This window comes from Mesocricetus auratus, unplaced genomic scaffold, assembly GCF_017639785.1.
Source record: "Mesocricetus auratus isolate SY011 unplaced genomic scaffold, BCM_Maur_2.0 contig_13400_pilon_obj, whole genome shotgun sequence".
Lineage (NCBI taxonomy): Eukaryota > Metazoa > Chordata > Mammalia > Rodentia > Cricetidae > Mesocricetus > Mesocricetus auratus.
In genome coordinates this window covers 1-18,150 of record NW_024435423.1, presented here as the reverse complement: position 1 = coordinate 18,150, position 18,150 = coordinate 1, and the positions used below count along the sequence as shown (strand labels likewise).

The 18,150-nt window shown below is 40.3% G+C and overlaps 1 protein-coding gene across 1 annotated transcript; it reads left to right on the top strand.

The window, feature by feature from the left end:
• The first annotated feature begins 11,448 nt into the window (after window positions 1-11,448).
• On the top strand, window positions 11,449-12,381 carry LOC121138725 (olfactory receptor-like protein OLF3). The gene has a single exon (XM_040741355.1). It carries the CDS (start codon window positions 11,449-11,451, stop codon window positions 12,379-12,381), a length of 933 nt encoding a protein of 310 aa, XP_040597289.1.
• The last annotated feature ends 5,769 nt before the right edge of the window (window positions 12,382-18,150 follow it).

Sequence of the window (18,150 nt, the reverse complement as noted above, 5' to 3'; positions counted from 1 at the left end):
CAAGTACTCAGAGTCACTGACATAAGCAGACATGCTACTCCCTTTCTCGTTAACAAAGCAAAGCACAGGTAGATCAGGTTGTGTTTCAGCAGTAACACAAATGCATTCAAAGGGGACATCATAGCAAGAACAGCAAAAATGCAATCATGCCCTTCCACTGAGATTTCACCCAGTTCTTTCCTCTGTCACTAGTTTTCTTCATCTGAGTCATTGCTGGTATATAGACTCTGTTCTTCATGGCTCAACAACTCTGTCACTCCATTCTCTTCATTGTTCTTTCTTTTTTTGGGGGTGGCACGGGGGAGCCTCTACAGATGCTTTAGAAACTCATCATCCATCCTCCACAGGTCGAGTCAGACTTTCAGATAACCATACTGACCTCAGCACTCTGAAGAGAAAGTACAAATATAGCCCTAGCTCCAGTGAATTGCTGGTGTCAGGCCATTCAACTGGCCAGACATAACATCTTTCCAAAGGACAGTGACCCTGAGTTGTTCTGGAGCAACCCTCAAACATTTTTGAGTGGTAAGGCCATCTTTGCCCAAATTTAAAATGTTTAAAGTATATGAAATAGAAAATAAAATATTGTAAGGAGTATCCATGCTACTCTACTCCCTCTCCTTTATTTTTAAGGGTATCCATTACCTATTTAAGCAAAAGACTGACCCTAAGTGTTATATGGGAATCTTGTATATAGGTTAAATCAAACTGTTGGCAAAATTCCAGAAAAGACTTGGCAGTGTACTCAGAAGCATTGTTAGTTCTTAATATTTTATAGGTGTCTAAAATAGTAAGAGCTCTGAGTAAAAAGGTAATAACATCCCTAATTGTTTCTCCTGATAGAAGAACAGCAAAAATGAGCAAAGACTAACAGTCTGCAATGACTTTAGCATACTTTAATTGTTTTATCATTACAAATTTAAATACAAATTTAAAGAATTAATCCAAATTTTATTTTTGTAAACAAACCTTTGAGCATTTTTAATTTTTGTATTAGGCAGAATATCATTCATATGATGTATAATAAAAGCAAGAGGAAACAATTTCCTCACTCTCTTTAAAGCAGTAGCAACAAATGTTTGATGTAAAGTTGAACTATTTGTCATCGCTAGTTTTTTGTAGTTGTTGAATGGCTGCCAATAATTGAGGCATTGTCTGCCCTTGGAGGGCTGTAGCTAGAATTAACCCTTGTGGGTGTAATCATTAATGTCTCCTTTCTTTTGAAAGGAATGGATAGCAATCTGGCACGTAGCATTAACTACCTATGCCAGTTGTCTAACAATAATTACTTTTGCCTCCTCATCAACCATGAGGCATTTGACCACCTGCAAGTAAACATACATCTCAGGAGGACATGTAATCTGTTGTTGAGCATCACTACATATGCCTTCTATTAACATTTCAAAAGTTATGGGCATGTTTCTTTGCTGATTCTAACAGCTTGGTCCTCACATCTTTCTGAATAATCAGCCCTCCACAGTATCCACAGTAAATACTCACTCCCAGTAAGACAAGCTTTTGCTAAGATGCTCCAATAAGCTTCCCTCTCCCAAACAGAATCAAGCAGAGATGATGGGAAACGAGTAGTAGTTGGTCCATACTGAGCAGAAGCCTGCTTCAGATCCTTAAGAGTCTTACCTGAAATGGGTGCATAGTTTCTAACTTGCTGTCCTGGGCTGTTAGAATTGGGCTTTAACTCGGCAGGAAAAGAGAAAACCATTCTGAGTCTTCTCCAGTCTCTTAGCCTGCATCCAAAAAGTCTCTTGTCTGGGAGACCCACAACTTGACTTAAAAGGAGTTGGTTTGATTCTCATACGGGGTGCGAGAAACCTCCCTAAGAACCTCAGAAAGAGATGAAGTGAAGCAATGGATAAAAGTTCCCATGCTGTCAGGAGCTGCACTTGATGGGTAGGGTTTAGGAGCAGAGCAATTCAGAGCTGAAGGGAGGGTGGTGGGCGGGATGGGGGAGGGGGGCGCAGCAAAAGCAGCACAAGGAAGAGGAAAAAAGTCAACTTTATCACATAGAGAGAAACTACATGATATCTCTTCAAGCTCTAATCTTTCTTTTATTTCCACTGTTAATTCTCCCCCCTCCAATCATTTTGATTTTTAACTGTCATTTTTATCTACGACTGTTTTTATTCCTAGGCTGAAAAGCATCACTAGTAATTTTTTCTGCTCCCCTTGCATCTACTTCTACCTGAATTGCTCTTCATAACCGAGACCAAGTTCTGGGATCCAGGATCCCTCTTTAGGGAAAGAAGGCTGAAGTTCACTAATGAACCACAGGAACTTCATCAACTGATGGAGTCCCGTTTTAACTCCTTCCACCATCGGCTAAATTTATAGAAGTTCTGCAAACAAATGCTGCTCCTTTGAATCTGCCTGCCCCATCTTTTTAACCTCTAAATAATTCTCCTATCTTACTACACTTGTGTGCCTACAATTTCCCAGAGTTCACCATCTTTAACCATTTTTTCTATTTCTTTCTTTCTTGCTTTCTTTCTTCTTCTTCTTCTTCTTCTTCTTGTTCTTCTTGTTCTTCTTGTTCTTCTCCTCCTCCTCCTCCTCCTCCTCCTCCTCCTCCTCCTCCTTCCTCCTTCTTCTCCTCCTTCTTCTTCTTCTTCTTCTTCTTCTTCTTCTTCTTCTTCTTCTTCTTCTTCTTCTCCTCCTCTCTCCTCCTTCTTCTTCTTCATTTCCATATTTCACATCCCTGTCTGTGTTAAGTGCTGACTTATGGGGCCAAGGTTACCTGCTAAGGCAGGTGAGAAATTAAACCAGGCTTGGATTGGAAGGGCCACAGCAAGACTGAAACTGTGACAACTTTATTGAAACAATCAGACATTTTATCCCCGTATTATCAGAAACAGAACATGGTGTCAATTGCCAGGATCAATGCAGTTTTAGTTGCCAGGATACAGCAATGTTTGCAAGCTATACAGGGTACAACAAGATTAATGTTGACACCAGCTGTCCTTGACTTCTGAGGGGACATGCAGAGAAACACAAGGTTCCCTGAAACACTTCACTGCCTGAGAGAGTGCCGTGGTTTCTCAGAAACTGAAAGGCAAGTAGGGTCCTGGGATCCATGGACTCTAACCTGAAAAAATCTAGGATGGATGTCTCTCAAGACAGCTGGGCCAGGCTGACCTCACAATTTTCTGCAGAGGACAACTTTGTGAAGTTGATTCTCTTCATCCACCTTGTTTCAAAAGGCTGTTGTGTATTTTTTAAAATCACTCTGCATACTCTGGGCCTGCTGGTCCATGAGCTTCACAGAGATTTTCTTGTCTCTGTCTCTCATCTCTTTGTAAAAGGTTTGTGTTACAGGTGCAAGCTGCTGCTGCTGCTTTTTTCTGGGTTCCAGGGATTGAACCCCAGTTATCAGTCTTGTGTGGTGAGCACTCTTATCGTTTGGCTCATATTATTGGTCCCAGTACACACTTTGGAAAGCTACACCAATTTAGTTGATTTTAAATTTTTTAATGAAAGAAAAGACAGAGAGGATACAAAACACAGTTCTCAAGTTAGATGGAATGAGAGATAATTTGTTCTTCAACTAAATATGAGTGGCCACATAGGTCTAGGTCAAGCTAAATAACATGATCCAATGTGGAAACAATTTCATGAAGTTTTATACTGATAGACAAAACGTAAGTCATAATTCAAGAGCTTTAAAAAATACAGTGTTTATCCTTGTGCACAAATGGACACTGGGACCCAATTCCCCATAGAAGGATGCTCTCTCAGCCTAGACACCTGGATTTGGATTCTCTTAGAAAACAACCAAGAGTAGTCGATCTAGGTCATGTGTAATTTCCTTTGATAATCTTTTTAAAGACGCCTCCAATTTCATTGTGCCGGCATTAGTAACCATTCCTATCACTAGTGTCAAGCTCTCCCTCTTTCTACATCCTAGCCAAATATTTGCTAAATAATGTTTTCAAGTGATTGTCATGCTAACTGGGGTGAGATGGAAATCTCGATGTAGTTTTTATCTGCATTTTTCTGATGGATGGTGAAGTTGACTGTTTTTATGTTTATTGGTTATTTTTATTCTACCTTTTGAGAACTGTCTGTTAATTGCATCATCCCATTTATTAATTGCATTGTTTGATTTCTTTTTAGTTTTGAAAAGTTCTTTGCATAGTCCAATTATTAATCCCATGTGTGATATAGAGCTGAAATTATTTTAATTCCACTTTGTAGGCTCTCAATTTATTTCATTAATGGCTTAGTTTTCCAGATAGAAGACTTGTAATTTTACGAGGCCCCTTTTGTTAATTGCTGGCCTTGTTTATTGTATGACTAGAGTCTTTCTATAACCACTAAATTTTGGCAAACGAAAAAGAGATGGCATGATAAATTCACACAGTAAAGAAAGTATATAAATATATTTAAGTGTTTTAGGTAAGATGTCACAGGTACTTTGGAAATAGGGAGACATTTTTCTACCCCACCCCATCTATTGTCTTTCCCGTTGGTCTCCTTCCCTTCCTTCTCTGTTCATGACGTTAGACTGACTGACAGGATCTGCTATGTCTTTCTCCAGATTCAGCACGAGTGCAATGGTTAGTGTAAGGAATTTGACAGATGTGGTGACAGAACCCAAAACATAAAGAGCAGACCAAGAGAATGCATCATATTATGAGGGATAAGATTAAAATGACCCATGGTATGACCCATTCTCACGATTATCTAGTTATTCACAGAGAACAGATAGATGGCCTCATGAGTTCCCCAAACTGGACCTGCTAGACAAAGGAGAGTGGAGATGGTTGGTCTGGAATGAGGAAGTACGGGTTTACTCACATCTCACCAATTGGGATAGACTGTGAACCATCCAGAATGAAAACACTCAAGAACAGAGGTTGATCCCTTGAGAAATTAAATTTTGGCAAGTCCCTCACCCCTGCTCCAGGGACAAGGACAGCAAACTACCTTTTGCAAAGTTGAAATGCTTAGGGTGTTAGGGTGCAGAAGTAGTCAGATATGGGAGGAGGGGGAAGAAGAGAGGTCTAATAAACAGAGCATAATTGGCCCCTAGATGTTTCCTTCCTAAAGTTTGAGAAAGGTACCTGTTCCAAAGTCCCTGTCTTCAAATTTCAAACATTCTCAGCTTTGCCACCTTTCAAAGGCAGAGGGCAGCCTGCTGAGCTCTCCAAAGGTGAGTTGGGAAATTTTTGTTTGTTTCACGTTCTTATAATAAGCATCATCTCGAAAAATTGATTTGCTGAAGCCCATAGCCTCCTTTCTATTCAAGTCTGAAAGTACGGTGTCTTGATAGAACAGTCCCCAGTCCAGATTGTTCCTCAGAAGATAGATTCTAGTTCCTCAAGACAGGAAGCAATATTTTTCTCATGATGCAAAGGTTCCCAGGCTTCGACAGGTTTGAGCCTCTCAATAGTCAACTCTCTCTGAAAACGTTTTTGACAGCTGCCCAGTCTGAGTTGATCAGAATGCCACGTAGTTAATTCCTCTACGTATAGTGTCTACCCTTTTATGTTGAAGTGCTACTTAGTCGGTACAGTTTTTAAAATATTCTTACATTTTCTAGAAATACAGCAGATTTGTATGGCATATATATGCAAAAATACCTTATATATATATATATGTGTGTGTGTGTGTGTGTGTGTGTGTGTGTAACTATCTTATGCAGATTCTCTGCAATTAAACTTTAGGGGAAGACAAATTAGAACATAGATAATTTAGAAGTCTTGGAACACAGCAGGTCCTGTTATGGGCACGGATGGTTTGATGGAACCATGGTTTCTATGACTGTTATCGGAGGAGACAGAAGACACCCTCACACACACACACATATGTGACAAATGACATATAGCAGTATTCACTACCAGTAATATTTAGGAAAAGGCAAATTAAAACGGTGACATGTTACTACTTAACTACTAAAGTCGTTAAGATACAACATTGGCTAAGTGGTAAGTGCTATTAAGACTACAGAGGACTTGAACTTTTCACATTTTGACTGCTGTGAGTAAAATGTTAGAGGAACACTGGCAGATTCTTATACAAGTAGGCACATATTTACTATTCGACACAAGAGTTGTACTGTTAGGTGTTTGTTACACAGAAGTGAAAGCCAGGTTTACACATTAACTTCTCCATGAGCGTTCATAGTAGGGGTTGTTTTATTTTGTAAAAGCAAAACTTATGAACAATAAATTCCAATAAACAAACCTTGATGCATCTGTCCTGTCTCTACAGAGGAACACTACTCAGCAGAAAAAAATGTAGTTGTGTTACACTTTATAAATACTACATAATATTGTGTATTTGTATATAATATTCACACATACATATAGGCCAGTTAACATAGTTATAATCTAGTAATTAAAAAATCTGTGTGTATGCATAGAAAGAACTGCAGCTCTAGAAACCGTGAGAATATTTTACACGGCCCAGAAATATGTTCCCCCACAAACACTATTGAACCTTTCCTTAATCCATTGTTTTGAAACCTAACATGGTTCCTCGGTGAAATTTGTGTCAGCCCATGCCATACCGCAGTCATCTTGGCTTTCTTCTTCTTCTTCCTCTTCCTCCTGCTCCTGTCCTTCTTCCTCCTCCTCTCCATCCTTCTTTCTTCCTCCTTCTCTACCCTCCCCTCCACCTCAGCCGCCCACTTCTTCCCCCTTCCTCCCCATCTTTCCCCTTCCCTCCTCCTTCTTCCCCTTCCTCCCCTTCTCCACCCTTCCTCCTCTCCTCTCTGTCTCCTTCCTTCCTCTCCCCACTCCCCTCCCCACCCCATCGTCCCTTCATCCTCTCCTACTGTCTGAAAATCACATCACCCGTGAGTAGCACACAGAATGACAGGAGATTTAGTAAAAGTTGCTTTCTTACTAAAAATTATCAGTTTCGATCTTTCACAGTTGGTAATGCAGAAAAACTGAAGATATAAATAAGAAGGAAGAGAGTCAGAACTTTTTCTTGATGAGATTGTTTTCAGCTATGGGTGAGAATTAAGTGTATTAGTTACTTTCTTTTTTCTGCTACTGGAAGAAACAAAGGAACTTAAGGCTGAAAATGGCCAAAATAAATCAAAACAGGGGAATATTATAATGATCAGAAACATTCCCAGAGACTCTGGGGAAAACCAAGTTGCAACAAGCTGGATGTGAAGACTGTTGGCCAGGAGGTCTTCAACAATTTCTTAATGTGCTGAATTTGTTTAATGTTTATTCATATGAGAAACTGGCCCAGAACACTTTAAGACTTTATCTTGTTCACACTGTAGTCTGTGTGTGTATTGCTAATGAAGGTCAGATTTCCTACTGTCAAAAAATACTCTTACATTTTCAATGTTATTTTCACTTGTAAGTTCACTTAATAGTGTCGTGGATGTTATTGCTGTTATTACAACATACGTTTAAACTTTGGGAGATTTTTTTTAATCAAATCTTGATTTAATACGTATGAAAGCAGATCTCTTGCCATTGTAGGGGAACACCTACTTGTGCATATGCCATCAATCCGATGGAAAGAGTATTCTTAAGTAAAGAGAAAAACACAAAGCCTGTCACGGTCACATTAAAGCATGGATGCCAGTCCTTGAGTGCCTCAAGAATGAGAGATGAGCTTTAGACCCAAGACCTACATATATTCTTAAGATGGGTTTCATGGTCCACACTTGTAATCCTAGTGCTTGGGAAGCAGAGGCAAATGGTTGTTGGGGTAGCTCACTGGCCAGACAGCCTAGCACAGTATATGAACTTCGGGTTTCAGTAACAAACTGTGAGAAAAACAAGTTGAGCTGCACTGGAGGACCAAAATCTGAGGCTGCTCTCTGGCCTCCTCAAACATATAGACACACATCAGTCTGTACACATGTACACAGAGACATAAGAACTACATGTATTTCTACTTGAAATAAAATGTGGTTTGGCCACTATTATGACTGTGTTCTACTTAATGCTCATTCTCTAAATATTCTGGCGACAAAAAATGGAACAAAATGATAATTTACCAGCTAGACAGGTGCTGGACAGGGTGGTGGGGTTGATAGCCACAGAGGCAGAGGACTGCATCGTATTTTTCCAATCACACCCACTCCCTGTCCTTTGATTGTATTCTCCATGTGTTTTACTCAGTCTTTCTGCTTTGATCTGTGTTTAGCTTTTTACAAATTTGTTCTAAAGGCTTGGAGTGAAGTGATATGTACATATGATGCAATGCCCTTGGAGGTCAGAAGAGGGAGTTGGATTCTCTGTTGGAGCTGGTGTAGCCCATAGTCCGGAGCCAGCATGGGGGTGCTTGGAACCAAATTCAGTCTTCTGTGAGAACAGCAAGTTGTTTTGACCTATTAACCATCTCTCCAGCTACTGATGAGGTCTACCTTTTGGTAGGGAATTTTAGGGTTTCTGAAATGATGGTGAAGAAAAAGAATTTCACATGCTCACTTGACTCTGAGGTTCCCGGTATACAAAACTCGGGATCTTTGATCTCTATGCTCAAGCAATAAGTCACTGGGAAATACATTCTCATGATTACCCTATTGAGCAAAGGCAACGTGGCTTTAAATGCAAATTTCCTCCTTTTGAAAAAAATGGTTTTTTTGCGGTAGTTGAAGAAACATTGCTTGTTTGGTTGTTGCTATATTTTAATCCCTTTAATTCCAAGTTGTAGGAGCGTAAATAATATAAACAAATGAGCAACTGAGAATTCTTTTTATATTTTTATTAACAGGGTTTGACCTTCAACAGTTTCATGTAAGCATGCCATGCTTTCTGATGACTGTCTCTACTCCATTGCTTATCTCTCTCCTACCCCTTCAGGCCCCTCTTTCCCCTATAAATCCGGTTGCCATACTCATGACTTTGGGTTCTGTTTCAGGTCCTACAGAGTTTGATTAGTGTCTGTGCATGATCACAGGTTTGGAATTATCCATCAAAGCTTGAGGGCTTGCCAGTAGGTGGTTATAAGCTCCCCATCTCCAAATGTCTGTTAGTTGTCAGTAGTTCAATGGTATGTGGTAGGGGCCCTTGAGCCTCCTCTGCATTCATAGCTAACTGAAGGTGGGTGGGGCTGCCTAGTCTGAACCAAGTACCAGCATGCAACTATTGTGAGTTTCAGGGCTACAATGATCTTACTGTGCTTAGAAAATGGCATTTTGTAACCCTTCTCCCCACCTTCCAACTCTTATTTTCTCTCCGTATCATCTTTTGCAATATTCCCAAACCCTGAACGACTGGTATAAATGTCTTGTTGAGGACTAAATCATCAAAGGTTCCTTATTCTCAGCATCTTGTGCAGTCACGGGCCTACATTCACCTCCATTAACTGGGAAGAGAGGCTTCTCGGGCAAAGGCAAAGACTAGCCTTTGTCAAATCACACAGATGCTGCAAGGAGGTTTGGCTCTCTATCAGTTTAGCCAAGTAGCAGCAATAAAGATCCCCGCTAGGGCCTACGACCTCCTCAGTCATGAGTTGTCCATCAGACTTATAGCACCAAGCAAGTATTCCCTCTTGCGGAACGGCCCTCAGATCCAATTATTGTTTATATGTGTGTGCCCCCTGTGTATAAAAACCTCCAAGCACTGATGCCTCGGTTACATATGAAGTCTTGGTAGACGTGACTGATGGTTTGTTATAGTAGGTCTAACCCACAATAGAGGGAGAATTGTTGCTATTCCTTTAAAGAACAGGCCAAACACTTTTCATGTTATTTGTCCTACACTGGTATAGTTTATGCTTTATTTGTGTTTTAAGCTATTGTTTCAATCCTATGGCAAAACTGTAAGCAAAAATAAATGTATTAACTCCATGCTTGTAGCAATATTTGCTCATATATCTCTGTTTAATGGAGAGTAAAAGAATCCTAAAATGGCAGAACTGCAGATGTCTGTAGCCATTCTCTCATGAGGGAAAGATAGCATAAAGGGAAATCTCATTCCCCCACTAAAGAAATCCACTTCAAAACTTTAGATGTAAACAAATGGCCCTAGAAAGGTTAGATGTAATTAATTTGGGGGAAAGTTCTCCTGATCATCAAGTAGACCTAAAAGCAGGCCTCGACACACATGTTCTGAAACTCTTAGAGAATTGAGCCATTTGTAAAGAACAAGGCAGGCTAGAAGGATGGATGAGTTTTGCATCAAGCTGCATTTTGTAGTTTGGTATCTTCAGCAGCTGATGAATCTCTCAAAAGTATTAGAGTGGCAAGAACAGATTTAGGTCATCATGAGAAAACATTGTAAGCATTAGTAGCCTTTATTTTTAGGAGGGTTTCCAAGACTAAGAACATCTCTAACTAGTACAACAGTTTTAGAGTAAATCACCTTTGATCTTGTGTTAAAATGTGTTGGATTTTTTTATTTAAGTTTAAATGTAAAGAGAAGATGTAACAGAAGTTTATAAGGAAGGAGTGGCCCATTGATGTTTTAATAATACTGAGTATTAATTAATCTTAGGAATCCTAGCCACCTATAAATCATGTGATATCTAATGAGCATTCTGAAAGTTCATATGCTGAAAGTAGTTGTCATTACCATGACAACCCTCTGTAGTCACATTGTGACTGGTAGAAGCCATTAGGATATCCACCCTAGTCTACTGTTACAGGACTCCCTTCAAGGTCATGGGACATTCTTGGTGAATGGATAACTTTCTCCCTTTTGTAAAAACATGAAGGAAATTTCATTGTGGAATTAAAAGTTGGTAGCAGTGTCAGGTAATGCTTCCTTATTGTTTTGACTGGCATTTTATTAATAATCATGATGCTGATTTTCCCATTCCTGTTGGCCATTTGCCTGTGTCCTGAGAAAAGTACATTGGGTTCTCAGTAATCATTTGATGATAAGCTCCGGTTGCTTTGTGTTTCCTTTGCTTTTGAGTAGCAGAAGTTCCCCAAGGACACTCTGCACACTAACTCCTCACCTGGAAGAATTTGTAGGTGGTCTTGCCCATTCTTTTCTGCAGGCTGATTTTGCATTTTGCTTGTTTTCTCTTTTCATCTACAGAAACTGAACAAGCTGCTAAAAATAAACCATCTAAAAAGTGACACTGTTGCATTTTTGTTGTTTGTATTTCTTACTGTCTTTTTAGGTAGGATCTCAGTCTTTTAGGTAGGATCTCACATTATAACCCAGGATGCCTGGAACTCATCAAACAACATAGACTGGCACGTAACTCATGACAATCCTTCTGCCACAGTCCCCAAAGTGCTGAAATTACAAGCAGGAGCCACCACAGCTGGTAAGCAATATCACTATTACATATACTCTGTGGTTAGAGCTGTGTCTTCTACGCTTCTCTCTTTGCTGGTAAGAACGGATCCCCTGTCCAGTGGAAATTAATGGTGTCATCACTGGGAAAAGACTATTACTCAGTTAGGGTCATCTATTGGGGTCTTCGGTGTGGATGGCCTTAGAATTCAGAAGCTTTGGTCAGCAACACGGTTGGAAAAATACCCTCCGAGTCCTGAAATTCATGGGCCAGGAATCTGCCAACCAGACATGGATCAGTGAGTTTATCCTGTTGGGGTTTTCCAATGATTGGGGCACTCAGGTCTTCCTCTTTGCCCTGATCCTTGCCATGTACTTGGTAACCGTTGCAGGGAATTCCCTGATTCTTCTCCTCATCAGGCTGGACAGCAGGCTTCACACCCCCATGTACTTCTTCCTCAGTGTTCTGTCCCTAGTGGACCTTTGCTATGGGAGTAGTATTGCCCCGCAGATGCTGGCCCACTTGGTTTCAGCCCGGAAGCTCATGCCTTTTCCCAGCTGTGTGCTCCAGCTCTGCGTCTCCTTGGCACTGGGTGGCTCTGAGTTCTTCCTTCTGGGAGCCATGTCCTGTTATCGCTACGTGGCAGTACGCCACCCACTGCACTACACCGTTATCATGGATGGAGGACTGTGCCGGGGGCTGGCTGCCAGTTGCTTGGTGACTGGTTTCTTGAATTCACTGATGGAGACGGTGATCACCTTCCGTCTTCCTCTGTGCCACGACGTCATTAATCACTTCGCCTGTGAGACCCTCGCAGTTCTCCGGCTGGCCTGTGTAGACATTTCTTTCAACAAGGTCATGGTGGCCGTCTCAGGGTTCCTGGTGATCATGCTTCCCTATGGCCTGGTTCTATTCTCTTACGCTAGTATAGTCATCGCCATTCTGCACATTCACTCTCCCCGGGGACGTCGCAAAGCCTTTGGGACGTGTGCTTCTCACCTCACTGTGGTTTGCATGTGCTTTGGGGCCACAATCTTCACCTACCTAGGGCCACGCTCTGCCTCTTCTGAGGACAAGGAGAAGGTGGTTGCTCTGTTCTATGCTGTGGTGGCACCCATGTTGAACCCCGTGATCTACAGCTTGAGGAATAAAGAGGTCATGGCTGCTCTTAGGAAACTTGCCGAGAAATTAAGGTGAGAGAAGGAAGATCTTTAGATGTTTGGACCATCTATGGTCAGAACCAAACCAGTGATCAGAGAAATGTTGGTAGAGTTCCTACCCTTCATTGAGGAAAAATTGATAACTGTATTCATATCATCATGGTCAAAGACGTTTCTACGCATGTCTAATGAACTTCATCACAGAGAAACACTGAATATCTGCCCGTCAATAACCTATGACATACCCCCTGAGATCCTGTTCTCTCTGCCTTACAATGACTTGGAGACTCCATCTTCAATGACAATGGATTTTGTCATTCTAACAGTGACAAGGGAATGAGCCTCAGCTTCTCCAAACACAGTGGGTGGCAAATCCTTGTTCTGCCTTTCATTAGCTGTGCTCTCTGGTAAGTTACTGAACTATTTTATGCCAGGAATACTCTGTTTGGCTAAATGCTGAAATATACTTAGTTTCCAGGGTGGCTGCAAACACTGGGGCAATTTATGTTAAATGCCCTCCCACCGGCAATTACAGGAAAAGTTCACTGTTCTCCCTCCTTTAAGTGACCCAAACCAAACTGACAGCTAATTCAAAGACATACAGCACTAACACAGAACGAATCACTCTGTTTCGCCTTTGAAGTTATGGATGCAAGCAGTTGGATTTGTTTTTGAGATTCTAGACCCAGCTCTGATAATTCTTGCCAAAGAAGAACTATTTATATCAGTTATAAATTTTGTGAATCTATGACTTTTCTGTTTTCATAACTTCAGTTCTTGTGAGAATGAAGTGGGCTCCCTAGAGTTTTTAATTAGGATTCTATCTCAGGTAGCCTAAGAAAATTTCTGAGAGAAGCACATTATATCAAAGAATTTATGCTGACTTAATGTTCTATAAGATTTATATCTGAGCGGACTGGAGACATGGCTCAGAAGGTCTCTTGCAGAGGTCTGGAGTTCAATTCTCAGCACCTAAGATGCCTTCCAACTTCCTGTAACTCCAGTTCTAAGACATCCAACAGCCCATTCTGGGCTCATATGCACAACTCCTCTGCCACACACACATACACATAAACAAAGATAAAAATAAAATCTTCTAACAAATTGATGTGTATGTATGTCTGTGTGTTTATATACATATGGGTCCTTAAGTGTGTTCAGGTTAAGGAGTATGGATAAGGGCCATGAAAGAAATTATGAAATTTTGTAACATTAACTTATTTATAATGTAACCTTGAGTGATTTGAAAGTTGTAGAAATATATAGAAAGGTACATTTTACTTTTGCATCAATTTAGGGAAGTCACTTGGAGTTCACGCTGAGCTGACTGATAGAACCAGGGCTTCTTTTAATTCCACTTCAAACTTCCTCCTTTATTCTTAAATATTCTCTACTCAATATTTTACCTTGTTTTAGTATAATTGATATGTTCATATTGTATATGCACATTTTAAATTTATATCTACATTAATTCCTACATAAAATTGTAGATATTTTGGGGTTATTATCTATTCCTTTTCTTATTCTAACATTCTCTCTCTCTCTCTCTCTCTCTCGTGTGTGTGTGTGTGTGTGTGTGTCTGTGTGTGTCTGTGTGTGTCTGTGTGCTCGAGGGGCAAGTTTCAGGAAGATTTTTTCTTCCACAATGTGGGTTCTAGGGATTGAGCTCAGGTCATCAGACTTGACAACACTGGCCCTTGTCCATTGAGCTATTTTGCAAGTCCTATATATGCTCTCCAATGGAAAAAAGTACCTGATTACTGTTTTGGAAGATGAAGGCTATGGTCTTGCAATGGAAAGGGTTTCATCTTATAAACATAGAGTATATACAAAAATGCTGTGTGTAATGTTGAGCTGATAAACACTACTGTCTAAAATATAAGAACTCTGGCATTTTGTCACTACTCAAAGGCTTTTAATGTAATACTTTTATAATATAAAAGCATTGAAAGTTTAAGGATCTAGGTAAGATTACTTTCTACTCTCTCAATGTTTCTCAGAGCAGGCTGATGACTCAGCACATGTAGGAGCTTGTCACCAAGCCTTATGACACTGATTGTCAGAGCCTCATGGTAGAAGGAGAAAGCACACTCCATCAATTACCTCTCCATGAATACCCATAGTAGCACAGGCACTCACACATGTGCACATATATATGTACACACATGCTAAATGCATATTTAAACAGTTTTTCATATTGTAGTCAGTGAGGTTTTGTTTTAAAAGAAGACAAATTTGGGGGAAAGAAGTGGAGATCGATGTGGGAGGAGTCAGAGTAGTTAACATAATCAAACTGCAGATTATGTGAGCATGAAGAATTCTATTAATTACCATTCTGGGCTTTTGTGACTTTCTCAATTACATAAAAACACATAGACTACAGTCTCTGTTTTCTAGATCTGTCAATTTATTATGTTATTGCTAACAGGAAGATGGAAGCTTCATGCACAATAACTATCACTTCGTATTCAAGAGGATTGTTTCAAGCACTGCTCTGTTTGTTTATATATATATATTATTTTTAAATTTAAATATAAATTAGAAACAAGTTTGTTTCACATGTCATTTCAGGTCCTCTCTGTTTCCCGTTTCCTCCCTCCTCCCGTGCCCTTCCCAAACCCCCAAAATCCACTCATTTCCCCAGGGAGGGTGAGGCCCTCCATGCGGGATGTCCATAGTCTGTCATTTCATCCAGGCAGGGCCTGGACCCTCACCCATGTGTTCAGGGTAAGAGTGCATCTATCATTGTTGGATGGCAGTCCAAAGTCCATTTGTATACAAGGGATAAATACTGATCTACTACTCAAGGCTCAATAGATTAACTAGGTGTCCTCACTGACACCCACATTCAGGGGTCTTGATCAGTCCCATGCTGGATTCCCAGGCATCAGTCTGGGATTCAAGAGCTAACTCCTGTCAGGTCAGCTGTTTCTGGGGGTTAAACCAGCCTAGTCTTAATCCCTTCGGTCATCCTGCCTCCCTCTCTGTTGCTGGCTTTCTTGAGTTCAGCTCAGTGCTTAGCCGTGGAGTCTGCCTCTGCTTCCATCACCCACTGAATGAAGGTTCTGCTTCCCAGACTCTTTGGCCATGGGATTGTAGGCTGGCACTCCCCAGATCCATGTCTAAAATCCATATATGAGAGAGTACATGCCATGTTTCTCTTTTTGTAACTGGGTAACCTGGCTCAGGATGGTTTCTTCTAGTGCCATCCATTTGCCTGCAAATTTCAGGATTCCATTGTTTTTTTCTGCTGAATAGTACTCCATTGTGTAAATGTAGCACATTTTCTCTATCCACTCTTCAGTTGAGGGGCATCTAAGTTGCTTCCAAGTTCTGGCTATTACAAATAATGCTGCTATGAACATAGTGGAACAGACATCCTTGTTGTATGAATGGGCATCTTTTGGGTATATGCCTAAGAGTGGAGTTCCTGGGTCTTGTGGTAGGTTTATTCCCATTTTTCTGAGGAATCTCCGTACTGATTTCCAAAGTGGCTGTACAAGTTGACACTCCCACCAGCAGTGGAGGAGTGTTCCCTTTCACCACATCCTCTCCAGCATAAATTGTCATTGGTGTTTTTGATTTTAGCCATTCTGACAGGAGTGAGATGGTATCTCAGAGTTGTTTTGATTTGCATTTCCTGGAGGGCTAAGGATGTTGAACACTTTCTCATGTGCCTCTCAGCCATTTTAGACTCCTCTATTGAAAATTCTCTATTTAGTTCTGCAGCCCACTTTTTAATTGGATCCTTTGGTGTTTTGGAGACTTGCTTCTTGAGTTCTTTGTAAGTTTTGGAGATCAGCCCTCTGTCAGATGTGGGATTAGTGAATATTTTTCCCATTCTGTGGGCTGCCTTTTTGTCTTGCTGACTGTGTCCTTTGCCTTACAGAAGTTTCTCAGTTTCAGGAGGTCCCATTTATTAATTGTTGATCTCATTGTCGTGCTACTGGTGTTGTGTTCAGAAGCTCTCCTGTACCAATTCATTCAAGGATACCACCCACTTTCTCTTCTAAGAGGTTCAGTGTAGCTAGGTTTATGTTGAGGTCTTTGATCCATTTGGACTTCAGTTTTGTACATGGCAATAGACATGGATCAGTCAGCATTCTTCTACATGCCAACATCCAGTTATGCCAGCACCATTTGTTGAAGATGCTTTCTTTGTTCCATTGGATATTTCTAGCTTTTTGTCAAAGATGAGATGTTTATACATGTGTAGGTTAATATCAGGGTTTTCAATTTGATTCCATTGGTCTACCTGTCTATTTTTGTGCCAATATCAAGCTGTTTTCAGGACTATAGCTCTATAATAGAGCTTGAAGTCAGGGATGGTGATGCCTCCAGACGTTGCCTTGTTGAACAGGGTTGTTTTGGCTATGCTGGGTCTTTTGTTTTTCCATACAAAATTGATTATTGTTCTTTCAAGATCTGTGAAGAATTGTGCTAGTATTTTAATGGGGATTGCATTGAATCTGTAGATTGCTTTTGGCAGGATTGCCATTTTTACTACATTGATCCTACCTATCCAAGAGCATGGGAGATCTTTCCATTTTCTGAGTGCTTCTTTAATTTCTTTCTTTAAAGACTCAAAGTTCTTGCCATACAGGTCTTTCACTTGTTTGGTTAGCGTTATCCCAAGGTATTTTATGTTGTTTGTGGCAATTGTAAAGGGTGATGTTTCTCTGTTTTCTTTTTCAGCCATTTTGTCATCTGTATATAGTAGGACTACTGATTTTCTTGAGTTGATCTTGTAGCCTGCCACTTTGCTGAAGGTGTTAATCAGCTCTAAGAGTTCCCTGGTAGAGTTCTTTGGGTCACTTACGTAAACTATCATATTATCTGCAAATAGTGAATGTTTGACCTCTTCCTTCCCAATTTGTATTGATTTAATCTTAGCAAGTAATAGCTATCCAGGAAGTCGTCCATTTCCTTTAAATTTCCAATTCTGTAGAATATAGGTTTTCAAAGTATGACCTGATGAGTCTCTGAATTTCCTCAGAGTCCATTGTTATGTCCCCATTTTCATTTCTGATTTTCTTAATTTGCATGTTCACGCTCTACTGTTTGGTAAGTTTGGACAAAGGTTTGTCTATCTTGTTGATTTTCTCAAAGAACCAACTCTTCCTTGCATTGATTCTTTGTATTGTTTTCATAGTTTCTACTTTATTGTTTTCAGCCCTCAATTTGATTATTTCCTGGCGTCTACTCCTTCTGGGGGAGTTTGCTTCTTTGTGTTCTAGAGTTTTCAGCTGTGCTGTTAATTCTCTAGTATAACTATTCTCCAGTTTCTTCATGTGGGCACCTAGTGGTATGAACTTCCCACATAGCACTGCTTCTAAGTGTCCAATAGGTTTGGGTATGTTGTGTCTTCATTCTCATTGAATTCTAGGAAGTCTTTAATTTCTTTTTTTATTTCTTCTTTGACCCAGGACATGGTGCAGTTGTGCATTATTCAATTTGCATGCGTTTGCAGGGTTTCTGCAATTTGTGTTGTTGTTGAATTCTAATTTTAACTGCATGGTGGTCTGATAAGATGCATGTTGTTATTCCAATATTTTGTATGCTGCTGAGGTTTGATATGTTGGCAAGTATGTGGTCGATTTTTGAGAAGGTTCCTTGTGGAGATGAGAAGAAGGTATATTCTTTTTATGTGGATGAAATGCTCTATAGACGTCTGTTAATCCCATTTGGGTCATTACTTCTAATAGACCGTTTGCTTCTTTGTTGAGTTTCTGTCTGGTATTTCTGTCTAGTTGTGAGAGTGTGGTGTTGAAATCTCCCACTATAAGTGTGTGGGCTTTATATGTGA

Coding starts and splice junctions, on each gene's coding strand:
- LOC121138725 (XM_040741355.1), top strand. CDS start 11,449: ATGGGCCAGGAATCTGCCAACCAGACATGGATCAGTGAGTTTATCCTG.